At 40.6% G+C, this 14,259-nt stretch overlaps 1 protein-coding gene across 1 annotated transcript in view; it reads left to right on the top strand.

Annotated features, from left to right (window-relative positions):
* Positions 1-2,604: 2,604 nt before the first annotated feature.
* The window catches only part of LOC110533954 (gamma-aminobutyric acid receptor subunit beta-4-like), a 65,510-nt gene continuing 53,855 nt past the window's right edge, over positions 2,605-14,259 (top strand). The window contains exons 1-2 of the mRNA XM_021618551.3: positions 2,605-3,905; positions 5,385-5,479. Coding sequence (XP_021474226.1) covers positions 3,826-3,905; positions 5,385-5,479 — 175 coding nt within the window. The 5' untranslated portion in view covers positions 2,605-3,825. The remainder of the gene's footprint in view (positions 3,906-5,384; positions 5,480-14,259) is intronic.

Here is a 14,259-nt window from a genome sequence, read left to right as displayed (position 1 = left end):
ATTCAGCGTATAGGTGCAGGGAAATGTGTTGCTTTACAGGGTCAGCCATAGGACGGCCCCCTGAAGCAATTAGGGTTAAGTGCCTTGCTCAAGGAAACATCGACCTTTGGATTACTGGCCCAACTCTCTAACCACTAGGCTACCTGCCGCCCATAGCTAGAGAAGAAGAGCAAAATAGTGACTGGGAGGCAGCAATGCATTAAGCATGTGATACTATTTATATCAGAGGAGTAAGGGTGACCCAATAACTGGCATGCGTTATGCAACATGTGAGCAAAGGGAAAAAAGGAGCAGGGAGCACACACATCTCAGGGGCTTGGATGGCCTTCCACAGAAGCCAATTAGAGCCAGGTCCTGTGTTCAGGTGACCCCGGGGACTAGGGTTCCAGCATGCATGGATGGGCTTTGGGGGGAAAGGCAAGTGGACAGAGGTGTCGATTTTGTGTCCCTCAGAGACTGTGCTAAGGGTCTCTCTCCCCACAGCTAGCTAGCGCTCCAGCTAAGCTGACCCTCGATCTTCCTCTGACACAACCCAACCTGGTGAAGACCTATAGCTAAGGATTGTCTGAAAAGGAAATGAAAGGGAAATCTCTAGCTATTTTCCACATTTTCATCCCGTTTTCTGTTGGTTCAGGAACAATATCAATGAACTAATCATCTTCTTGCAAGATATTGTGGAATATACAAGAATCTTTACTTTGTGTGTATACTGTATGCCAGCCCTAACCATATACCAACACCTACACTAGTAAGCAACGAATAAATGTAATAGAACAATTGTTGAAAATGTTTGACATATACAATTTTGAGATTCAACAACCAAAATGTGTGATATTTACAAAGTAAACGGGTGTTGCCATCAATCCATTGCAGTGTTGCATTTCCAAACAGCAGGCTTGGCTGTGTTCATTGAGTCAGCAAAAAGAAGTGCCTTGGCTTCAGTGAGATGCCAAGGCACTCGCTCACTCTCCCTTTTTCTCTTTAAGAATGCATCTTAAGTTTGTCTTTTTACAATCATAAAGGAAATGAATTAATTCAAAGAAATTATAACAAAAATACATATTCAACATCATGCTCTCTACAACACTGTATATTTGAATTAAATTATTCATGCAACAAATATAATTAACTTTTAAAATGTAAATATAGAGGCAGAGAATAAAAGTGAATTAAATGTTTCCAGGCATATTGCCGTGGATTAAGGCTGTTTAAGTGTATAAAGGCTTGCTACTGATTAAGATCGGCGTCAGCTATTGACACGCCTGACGATGCGCTGTCCACTGTTATAGATTAGCTGTTTTAACACCTTTTTTTTGTAAAAATGTGTACTTTTTCATCACCAATTAAGTTCATGATACAGAGAAAACCCAAATAGTTGCTGGTTTGACCTCAATATCAATCAGTCCAGCACCACTGACAGAGTGGCTGGCTCTCTAGCACAGACGATCAATACAAACTCTCCACTCTCAGTCACTCCCTTTATTTGGATAGTCCAGATTGTTCGTCTGTAGATGCTCTACAGATGGTCATGCTATCAACAAACTATCTGTTGAGAAGCAACTGCTTGCTAAGGTTATGGTTAGGGTTACGATAAAGGTTAGCGTTAGTAGATAGTTGAAATGTCACTGATAGTCTGTAGACGGTCTGTAGAGCATCTAGAGATGGACTATCCAAAGAAAGTGTTATCAAACTCTCTTCATAATTGGTGTGTACAGTAGTAAGTTACAGTAAGTTTGTTATATTCTGTTTGTTCTATTTCAAAGCTTGCCAGATTGTGTTACACTATATTATTGTCATGATGATGATGATGATGGTGATGAGGTGAGGCAGGTTGATTCAAAGTGTAGCCATAGCAGTAAGTTCAGTCCTCTCTAAAATACATGGGAGGCCAACTAAGTTAATTACTATGCAGTGGCAAAACAAGTTTGTCTCTGTTAAGACACTTACAAAGATAACAAGACCGTGGTAAGGTTTGAAAACAAGCTGAGACAATATGGTGATTCAAACTGTAACCATAGCAGTGAGTTCAATCTCTCTAAAATGCAGGGGAGGCTAAATACGTTTATTATTGTGCAGTGGGAAAACAAGTTTGCCTCTGTTAAAACACTGACAAAGAGAACACACATCATTCAAAAGGTATTCCAGGCCCATCACGTCACTGAACCCTAATTAAATGTTAGCATTTAGAAGTATGGTTACACATGGGCCTATACATCAGAATGTCTGCTCCTCTGTCCCACAGATGATGCCACAGTAGTGGCAGTGGTTCTTTCAATGAGCTTTTGCACATAGCCTTCGAAACACCATAACTGCATCAGTGCTCGCTGGGTTGCTTAGCAACTGGATAGCACATAGATCCCTACAGAAAGCCTCCTCTTCTGTGTGAAACACATCTTGTCTGATTGTACCATGTGATGTGCATTGGAGTAATAATGTGATTATCATTCAAATAAATACTTGAATAATGTTTTATGCTATTTAAGTTATTGATCTAATATGCTCAAGTGGCTGCAGCAGTGCCTGTATGTTCTTTATCTACTTACACAACTGTATGGATGTAACGTGAACTGCATTTAGCTGCATTTCAATTGTGTGTGTGTGTGTGTGTGTTTGTTGTCTTCAGTCAGTACCCTATGAGTGTTGATGTGTGTTCAAATAGGCTATGTGGTAAAGTGGTAATGCATGTAACGCACCGGAAGGTACTAGCAACATTCTAATGGGTTGCAGGGAGAATAGACTCATATGGCCATCATTTCACTTCATTCCTTGGCGATTCAGTGCATGGATAGGCTGCCGTTGAAATTTCTCCTTAGATTTCAGATTTTTACCATTTCAATTAACATTAGCATTTTATACAATACATTAGGCTGAACTTATTTCCCACGAAATCTTGTACAAGGGAATTTCAACACTTGTTTTCACCGCAAATGCTCTTGTGGGTGTTCCTCAATCTTTGTCATTATTTGCTTCGAGTGCTTCGAGAAGAAGATGAACGAAACATGTAAGGTATTCAATCAAGAGATAAGGCTGGACAACGGCGACGACTGGGCATTTCACTTGGTTATCCTCTTTGACATAAAATCCAATGTTGTGATACATACACTGGCCGATATATATGACGGGTCATCCATATTTCGCTGTGCCTAATTTTCCACCAGAAGGGTGATAGAGCCTGCTCTGACGTCTGCATCAGATATTGTCCATTGCATTTTTTTATGGACATTTTTTGTTGAGTTGAGAGAAGCAAATTTACATCATCATCAGCAACAAAAGGGGAATGAAGATTTATGTTTTATTTTTTTTACCCACGCCTCCCCTTTCACCCCCAAACATTTACAGCTAAAACAAATTCTTAAACACATCATAGCCTACATTGTGGAACAATCTCTAGCGCCGGAGCATCGCTGGAACCATGCCTCTTCTGCAGGTTTGGACTGGGAAATTGCAACTGCCAATTTAATCAACAAGACGCTGCTGTTCCTTATCAGACGTCTCTCAGTTTTTCTGGGCTTTTTCGTTTTTAAAGAAAAAGGCTTGTTATTACTTTTTGAAAGTCTTGTGTAGGCTGTAATGAGCAAGATGTCGGATCTTCTGGTGTTGGTTGAGGGGGTCTGTGACCTGCACGGATTTCCATAGCTTGGGAAAACAGCTTGGACCAATTACGACGTTTAAACACGCATTTTGTATAAAGCCATTACATGACTAAATGTATCTTCTTTTTTTTTTGCAGCAATTTATTTGAATTGCTTTTTTAAACTTTCTTTTCACAATTTTCTTTGGACCACAAGCGGTTGGATTATTGAAACTATATAAGGATTTGTGGAAATGTTGGGTCCTCAAGAAGATAAATTATGTGGAATGTTCTCTGCTTTGGCGGCTCTGTCCTTCGTTTGCTTTGTTCAAAGGTAAGACAGCATTCTAAGATATATTTCCATGAGAGCAAAAGCTTATCATAACCCTCAGAAGGCTATAGGAAGGAAAACCCCCACTGAAATCAGATTTTGTCAGCACCGACATTAAGGCGACATTAACACTCGTATTGCGTTTGCAATCTTAACACGAAACCGTTTTCTGCGGCGCACGCGCCTTTGTGCGAGCAAGAGGCGCGCGTTCATGTTGTCTATTGTTAAACGCACTCCTATCCAGATTGTAAATAGCGGCTAATTGGCTGGGGCGAGTATCAATCATATTAAATACAATCAGACCGTACATACCCGATAATTAGTAACAATGCTGAGTCTATTAAATTAGCCATACCATTGATCAATCAGCACCAATAGCTTTTTAATGGATGTTAGCCAGAGGAATGTAGCCAAAGCCTCATCCGTACTGTAATTTTAAGACGTTAACTATAAACGTATATCTGCGCAATGTACATGGAAAGAAGAAAATCATAAATACACCTAAATGACCATGTCTTGATTCCACCCCCATCAACAACATGTCGCCTACCTACTACCGATTTATCCTCGATCAGCGGGATAAAATAAAACTCAAACGCCTGTCAGTCGTCTAAAGTAGGTCATCATCACTTCAACACATATGATTTTGAATTTGATCAAACCTTTAATTCAACATTCACACTACTCTTCAAGTCTTCAGTCCTCTCCAGTGTTGCGTATTTTGAGCACCTGTAACCGCCTAGTGGAGATGGTGAAGTAGGCTTAGCAATAGAAGGACGATTTCTTGACTAATGTTTTGTCATGTCCAATGTAAATGAAGACATACTGGTAGGCCAACAAAAATAAGATCTATGTTCACCACGTTCACATGGTATATTCCCCACTGGGCTACATTGCATTTAACCTACTGAGACTGACAACACTCGCTCGCTAATCAAACAGTCGTGGCCCCAAACTGGGTCTTCCATTTTGACATTTCAATTTCATTCTAGTGGCCAGGAAATAAACGGGGTGATCACTACGCTTCTCACGCTCCTACACGCATTGACACGTTCATCAGCTCATTGATTTCATACTTGTATGCCTCGTGAATTATGTGGTTAATTACATTGTCATTCAGTGTAAATAAGTAACATCAATCAGGTATTTTATTTAATTACGGAATTTAAATACTTGTGTGTTTCTCAATGTCCCACTGACACATGCAATTAGATGTAAGAGGTGAGTCTTTAGCATGCCAGGTGTAGCCTAATTCAGATCACTTCAAGAAAGCAGGCTCCCAACTCCCACTAAAGCAGTGGTTGTCACCATAGACTTACCAGTTAGAAATATTGAAATGTCATCTTTTAGGTTTGCTACTGAATATTGAGCAAGTTGAAGGCTACAAGTGAAATTTATTCAAAAGTAGGCTAATTGAGCTTCATGTTTAGTTTCAACTCATGGCTCCTGACAGGGTCTTAAAACTGTGATTTCTTTCCACAGCACCTCCACTGGACAAACCGGAATATCTGTGGCCAAGGCCACGGTGGACAAGTTGCTGAAGGGGTATGACATCCGTCTAAGGCCTGATTTTGGAGGTGTGTGAGATATATTGCACCTGTGCTATTGGTTGTTATTTTTTCTGAAACCATTTGAATTGTTAGCCTTTTGGAACGCCAAAGGCAGAGGCTTTGAAGTGGCTGCTACCGTCTCATTTGCTCCGTGTCTGTTAACCACCACATATGGAAGATGGCTTTTGTTCTCTAGAAGTGGGGCGCGTACAGAACCTGTCTAACACACGGTTTCTTGATGTGCAGCTGCATTGAAGGATTGATAACCAAGGCTTATGCCAGTACACAAAGTCTTTGTAATAGAAAAAGACATGAAGCTTTTACCTACCAACGCAATTAATAGTGGGAACTTAGGCTAGTAGATAGGTATAATTGGAGAGAACATAATGGGTTGAACCACTAGAGTGGTGAGTTTTGAAAACAAGCTGAAGACAAGTGAGTCAGACTGTAGCCATAGCAGTGAGTTCAGTCCTCTCTAAAATGTAGGGCAGGCTAAATGCGTTTATTATTGTCCAGTTTGTCAGTGGTACTGGCAAAATACTGACAAAAAGAGAAAGTTGTATAAAATGAAAGCTCATTTGTGAGGTTTAAATGTTACTTCCATGGTAATAGGAAAGCAACAGCATTATCTTTAAATATTTTGTCTAACACCTTTACCTTGTCACAACACAACTGATTGGCACAAACTCATTAAGGAAAGAAATTCCACAAATTAACTTAACAAGGCACACCTGTTAATTGAAATTCATTCCATGTGACTACCTCATGAAGCTGGTTGAGAGAATGCCAAGAGTGTGCAAAGTGGTCATCAGGGCAAAGGGTGGCTACTTTGAAGAATCTCAAATATAAAATATATTTTGATTTGTTTAACACTTTTTACATGATTTGTGTTATTTCATAGTTTTGTTGTCTTCACTATTATTGTACAATGTAGAACATAGTAAAAATAAAGAACTTTGAATGAGTAGGTGTGTCAACTTTTGACTGGTACTATATATATATAAAATCATAGTACCTTAAAATACACATTTTAATCACTTACATGTTATCCCAAAAACAAGTTATTTTTGCTTTAATATGAAAGCAGCCAATCAGTGTTGTAAAAAGCACAGCAACATCCATGATCAGATACCTGAAACTTAAACAGGGTTTCAACAACAAAAACGGTTGTAAAACATAATTCAGCCATTTGTCTTTATTTGTTGTACTTTTCGCTCCTCTTTTTTCTCTCTGTGGTTAACATCAAGCTAGAATAGAGCTCCTTTGACAGAGATGTGCTATTGTGTATTTGGGATGTCACACACTCTCTCTCTCTCTCTCACGCCTTTGAATTATGCTTTGCTTAGCGGTCTACACTTGAAGTCACCATAAAAACATTGCATTAAGCTTTTTCTTGTCCAGCTCTCTCCTTGCTTTGCAGCTCTAGTCAGTTCCCATTGCTCCTCCACACTGCACCACACTAAGTTGTTAGTCTGAGTGTCCCGGGCAGGCAGTGGCAGCGCCTCTTCCTCCAGCCACGGCTGCCTCAGGCCAGGGAGCTGTAGTCCATCACATCCTGATAACTCCATCATCAATCAGCCACTTCTCTCCTGACACAACTGCTGACCAACTTCAGCTCTGGAGAGCCAAAAGAACGAGGGAGGCCTTTTAATTGGTGCCCCATGCTGGACTCAGATATTTGAAGCTATTGTGCTGGAACCAGAATAGAGAGAACTGACCCAGAACGCTATACTTGTCGATGATAGAGCCTGTGGTTTAAATGGTTGAATCCTGGCTTGCCCAGGGTACTGCCGTGGGAACCAGTTGAAGTGTGGTGGCCTTATCGCTGGTAGATCCGCATGACAATGCAGGCTGCACTCGCTCCACACAGCCCCCTGTCCCCTCGCCTCTTCATTGAGCTCTGAGCCAAACTGGAGCCCTAAAACGGTCAACACAATCCAACATCAGGCCTTCACACATTATCTCCCCACCCCCACCCCAACATCCACCTACCCCCACTACTAAGGGGGATCATATAAATTGGATTTAATTCTCTATGCTTTAGTTTAAGGACAAACTAGTCAACCTTTACTTTGTAGCGTGAATGACAAGGGCTACTGTGACTTTTCTCTAAGCGTATCTGTGTCTAATTTTGCAGTTTATTTACATATAGTCCAGAGTATGATCAGCGAGGTTAGCAAAATGTTAGGGTAGTATGGTGAAACAATAAAGACATATTTTCCATCTCACTGCACTCTCCTCTGCTATGTTTCTGTAATATTCAGTGTTGGGTTAGTTGCCGATGGTGAGGCCTTGTTTCTTACCTCTTTTATTCCTTTCATGTTTGTGTAGATTATACTGTACTGTCTGACTGAGAAATAGCCTGTGCTAGGCACTATCCGAACCACCCAGGTGCTCTGTTGAATCTGATTATGCATTGAGGTAACTAGACAGACAAACAAGGTAGGAAAATAATACATCAATGTGCTTGATGTTGATGATGAGGAGGAGGAGGAGGGGGATGATAATGGGTTAGGGCTGGGCGATATGGCCAAAAATTAATATCATGGTATTTTTCCAAATTTTGAAGGTATGACGGTATTTGATGGTATTTTATGTTTTTGATTAATAAAAGTTCTAAATTTGCTTTATGAATTTGGCGTGACCCTAGGGTGGCAACACATATACACTCTAAATTATTTCAATGGGTCTTTCTCCATTCTGATTGATTATACTGTTCAATTCAACTTCAGCCTAAAATAATTTCCTGCATTTCCATCAATTTCTGCATTTCCTGCACTCATTTGTGTTTCCTAGGGGACCCTATAATATTTGACTACATTAAATCTTTATTCATATAGCCAACATATTCATGCTTTGCCTAATCCTCTTTGATTTAGAAGATACTGTTGCACAAACAATATGCTGATTTAGGCCTCCACCAGCACTGGTATCAGGCTGTATTAGCTAACTACAGTTGTCGGAAGTCGGAAGTTTACATACACTTTAGCCAAATACATTTAAAATCAGTTTTTCACAATTCCTGACATTTAATCCTAGTAAAACTTCCCTGTCTTAGGTCAGTTAGGATCACCACTTTATTTTAAGAATGCGAAATGTCAGAATAATAGTGACTTATTTCAACTTTTATTTATTTCATCGCATTCCCAGTGGGTCAGAAGTTTACATACACTCAATTAGTATTTGGTAGCATTGCCTTTAAATTGTTTAACTTGGGTCAAATGTTTCGTGTAGCCTTCCACAAGCTTCCCACAATAAGTTGGGTGAATTTTGGCCCATCCTACTGACAGAGCTTCTGTAACTGAGTCAGATTTGTAGGCCTCCTTGCTCGCACACGCTTTTTCAGTTCTGCCCACAAATTGTCTATGGGATTGAGGTCAGCGCTTTGTGATGGCCACTCCAATACCTTGACTTAAGCCATTTTGCCACAACTTTGGAAGTATGCTTGGGGTCATTGTCCATTTGGACAACCCATTTGCGACCAAGCTTTAACTTCCTGACTGATGTCTTGAGATTTTGCTTCAATATATCCACATCATTTTCCTTCTTCATGACGCCATCTATTTTGTGAAGTGCACCAGTCCCTCCTGCAGCAAAGAACCCCCACAACATGCTTCCACCCCCGTGCTTCACAGTTGGGATGGTGTTTTTCAGCTTGCAAGCCTCCTCCTTTTTCCTCCAAACATAACCATGGTCATTATGGCCAAACAGTTCTATTTTTGTTTCATCACACCAGAGGACATTTCTCCAAAAAGTACGATCTTTGTTCCCATGTGCAGTTGCAAACCGTAGTCTGGCTTTTTTATGGTGGTTTTGGAGCAGTGGCTTCTTCCTTGCTGAGCGGCCTTTCAGGTTATGTCAATATAGGACTCGTTTTACTGTGGATATAGATACTTTTGTACCGGTTTCCTCCAGCATCTTCAAAGTCCTTTGCTGTTGTTCTAGGGTTGATTTGCACTTTTTGCACCAAAGTACGTTCATCTCTAGGAGTCAGAACGCGTGGTGTTTACACTTGCGTACAATTGTTTGTATAGTTGAACGTGGTACCTTCAGGTGTTTGGAAATTGCTCCCAATGATGAACCAGACTTGTGGAGGTCTACAATTCTTTGGCTGATTTCTTTTGATTTTCCCATGATGTCAAGCAAATAGGCACTGAGTTTGAAGGTAGGCCTTGAAATACATCCACAGGTACACCTCCAATTTACTCAAATGATGTCAATTAGCCTTTCAGAAGCTTCTAAAGCCATGACATAATTTTCTGGAATTTTCCAAGCTGTTTAAAGGCGGGGTTGAAAAATGAGGGGTTGAAACCTGAGTGTATGTAAACTTCGGACTTCATCTGTACGTTTGCACTGACTCAATACTTGTATTAGCTAGTTAACTAGCCAGTTAACTAGCGATTAGCATTAGTGGCTGACATGATTTAGCTTAACTTGCTAAGAAAATACAAACTAGCTGTTTGCAGATGTAAGAAACACAAACTAACGTTGTAATTATAGAACGCTTGTGAATTTATATTAAGATCAAATTGGAAACATTGTAATCAACATTGTTGCATGTGCTGCATTGACCATGCAGACTGAACGAGTGTCTCGTGGTCAAGTAACAAAAAATGCACTCCTTGAGTGACAGAGGGTGGGACTAGGTCTGTGTGGAAAGTGGCGTAGAGAGAGAGAGAGATGTCAAGCAAATAGAGAGAGAGAGCGGAGAGGGATGACTCAAGTAGCGGAGTAAACTATAAAAATGGACGTTACACAAGGCATATCACATTTACCAAACATTCAAATACCGTTAGAGAAGGTAAAGTAAAAACCCAAACTGGTCCGTGCATCAATTCCGGTAATTAGTCAAATATGGTATACTGCCCAGCCCTATAATGGGTCATGGTGGTAAGGCCAGCGTTTGGTTTATACATGGCAATACATTCATTGTATTGTAATATTTCTGTAGAATCGTCTTGCTTTGGCCTTGGCTAATGTATCTTGACAATAGGGAAAATTATAAGAAAAAGATAAGGAGAGAGAGTGTTTATCTGTCAACGTTGAACCTCTCTTGTCTCTGTTCTTTCTTAGAGTAGGACCAAAGTAAAGTGCGTTTTCAATGTTTTGTGTATTTGGTGTTGTTTCAAGACTCTTCATTGTGTTTTAAAAAATGCAACCAAGTCAATGGGCTAGTTGTAGTCACTCAACTACACTGAGCAAGAATATAAACACAACATGCAGAAAAAGCTTATTTCTCTAAATTTGTGTACACACATTTGTTTACATACCTGTTAGTGAGCATTTCTCCTGCCAAGATTATCCAGCCACCTGACAGGTGTGGCATATCAATAAGCTGACTAAACAGCATGATCATTACACAGGTGTAGCTTGTGTTGGGGACAATAAAAGGCCACTCTAAAATGTGCAGTCTTGTCACACAACACAATGCCACAGATGTCTCAAGTTTTGAGGGAGCTTGCAATTGGCATGCTGATTGCAGGAAGGTCCACCAGAGCTGTTGGCAGAGAATTGATTGTTAATTTCTCTACCATAAGCTGCCTCCAACGTCGTTTTAGAGCATTTGGCAGTATGTTCAACCGGCATCACAACTGCAGACCATGTGTATTGTGTTGTGTGGGCGAGTGATTTGCTGATGTCAACATTGTGATCAAATCAAAGTTTATTTGTCACGTGCGCCAAATACAAGAATGTGAAATGATTTATACTTTTACTTTTGGTAATTAAGTATATTTACTGTTGATACTTAAGTATATTTAAAACCAAAGTCTGAGTATTGGAGTGTGCCCCTGGCGATCCATAAATTTACAAAAAAAGAAAATTGTGCTGTCTGGTTTGCTTAGTATAAAGAATGTGAAATGATTTATACTTTTACTTTTGGTAATTAAGTATATTTTTGCATTCATATTCACTGTTGATACTTAAGTATATTTAAACCCAAATACTTTTAGACTTTGACTCAAGTAGTAATTTGCTGTGTGACTTTCACCTTTACTTGAGTCATTTTCAATATAGGGATCGTTACTTTTTCTCAAAGATGACAATTGCGTACTTTTTCCACCACTGGGAAAAGGGGAAGGGTCTGAATACTTTCCGAATGCACGGTGTAACATTTGCACCAACAAAAAGGAAATGGAATCAGCTGTTGATGCCATTAAATGAATGACCTCATATAAAGGCTTTATTTACAACCTCTTATCGGGTCAGCTTTTGACAACCTTGATTTTTACCAGATCGCGGTTTGTCATTTGGAGCCAGGCCTTTCAACAAAGACAGCCCCATGTTGCCCCACACATGGATGGTCTCATGACGAAGGAGCCCATTTACGGTCAGGTCATATAAAACATGGCCCAGTGTTTAATTAGCTAAATTGAAAAGGAAAGTTGTCTGGATACGCAACATGTCACACCCAAGGCTATGATACACTAAGGGTTTTTGTGACAAGGGAATTTCTCCCCTTTAGATTTTTCTTTGTGATGACAATGGGGAGAGAAAGATGTGGTGTGATTTCAGCAGTAAGTAATGTGTTGCACTTGAATTTGTTTTAATTGCGACGATGTGAGAACACATCACCATCCCTCTGTCACTGCAGGGACAGCGCTGGGAGCATGTGGTCAGTACTAAAGCACCTCCCGCATGAACACAGGCAGGGTCACGCACGCACGCACACACAGCACTAACAGTCTTAATCTATCCCTTTTCATCCCCATCTTAGTCACCAATACCCTCTCTTTCCCTCTCTCAGATAAATACACACATACATACACGCTCCCACATACACACTCCTGACCACTCCGGCGCAAGGACCCTCAGATTTTTCCTGTTTACTACTAGCCACCTAGCAATTTTATGAAGATGGCTTTAGCTAGCCCAGATAGGTTCCCAACCTTGAAACTAGCTATGAAGAAGCCATTTCAGGCTATTAATCTAGTTAGACAAGCTAGCTACTCTATCTTAGTATTTAGCGTGCCTGCTGTCCAGTTTGGTAGACTTTAAAAAAACAACCAATAACTAAATGTACTGAATAAGACTCACATTGCTTTCAATCTTTTATTTCAATCTTTTATCCAGGTTTTAGTAGAGATGCAGAGAAGCATATGACCTTTTCCACATTTTGTTAAGTTACATCCTTATTATAAAATGTATTAAATAAATACAAATCCTCAAATCCACAGCAATCTACACACAATAATGAGATTGTTTTTGCAAGTTTATTAAAATTTAAAAAACAGATACCTTATTCACATAAGTATTCAGACCCTTTGCTATGAGACTCGAAATTGAGCTCAGGTGCCTCCTGTTTCCATTGATCATCCTAGAGATATTTCTAGAACTTGATTGGTGTCCACCTGTGGTAAATTCAATTGATTGGACATTATTTGGAAAGGCTATATAAGGTCCCACAGTTGACAGTGCAGGTCAGAGCAAAAACCAAGCCATGAGGTTGAAGGAATTGCCCGTAGAGCTCTGAGACAGGATTGTTTCGAAGCACAGATCTGAGGAAGGGTACCAAAATATTTCTGCAGCATTGAAGGTCTCCAAGAACACAGTGGCCTCCATAATTCTTAAATGAAAGAAGTTTGGAACCACCAAGACTCTTCCTAGAACTGGCAGCCCGGCCAAACTGACCAATCGGGGAAGAAGGGCCTTGGTCAGGGAGGTGACCAATAATCTGATAGTCACTCTGACAGAGCTCTAGAGTTCCTCTGTGGAGATGGGAGAACCTTCCAGAAGGACAACCACCTCTGCAGCACTCTACCAATCAGGTCTTTATGGTAGAAGGGCCAGACAGACGCCATTCCTCAGTAAAAGGCACATAACAGCCCACCTGGAGTTTGTCAAAAGGGACCTAAAGACTCTCAGACAATGAGAAACAAGATTCTCTGGTCTGATGAAACCAAGATTGAACTCTTTGGCCTGAATGCCAAGCGTCATGTCTGGAAGATACCTGACACCATCCCTACGGTGAAGCATGGTGGTGGAGGTATTATCTGTAGGGATGTTTTTCAGCGGCAGGGATGGGGAGACGAGTCAGAATCGAGGCAAAGATGAACGGAGCAATGTACAGAGAGATCCTTGATGAAACCTGCTTCAGAGCGCTCAGGACCTCAGACTGGGGCAAAGGTTCACCTTCCAACAGGACAATGACTCTAAGCACACAGCCAGGACAATGCAGGTGTGGCTTCGGGATAAGTTTCTGACTGTCCTTGAGTGGCCCAACCAGAGCACGGACATGAACCCAATCTAACATCTCTGAAGAGACCTGAAAATAGCTGTACAGAAACGCTCCCAATCCAACCTGACAGAGCTTGAGAGGATCTGCAGAGAAGAATGGAAGAAACTCCCCAAATACAGGTGTGCCAAGCTTGTAGCGTCCTACCCAAGAAGACTCCAGCCTATAATCGCTGCCAAAGGTGCTTCCACAAAGTACTGAGTAAAATGTCTGAATACTTATGTAAATGGTAGTAATTATATATATATATATATATATATATATTTTTGTTTTAAGAACCACCAGTCATGAGGATGCAAACAGATCAAGTGGTATGCTTAGATGTGCAGCAAAATAGACATTTATTTTTATATAGAATTAAGTAGAATCATTATGACTCTAGATTACAGGAAAAAGCTGTTTCGGGTGTTTGAAAAATGCTAAATTCTCCAACTACCCTCCAACCATCCTCATTTGCTTTGTGTCCCCTCAGATTTTTAGCATGCATGACGACCCTGCCAGCACACACGCCGTCACATACGCAGGCATGCGCACACACAACCACAGACACACCCATGCAGACACACCCATGCAG

This window comes from Oncorhynchus mykiss, chromosome 10 (genome assembly GCF_057628025.1).
Source record: "Oncorhynchus mykiss isolate SJ-2025 chromosome 10, ASM5762802v1, whole genome shotgun sequence".
Taxonomy (NCBI): domain Eukaryota; kingdom Metazoa; phylum Chordata; class Actinopteri; order Salmoniformes; family Salmonidae; genus Oncorhynchus; species Oncorhynchus mykiss.
This window is presented reverse-complemented; position numbering and strand designations above follow the sequence as displayed.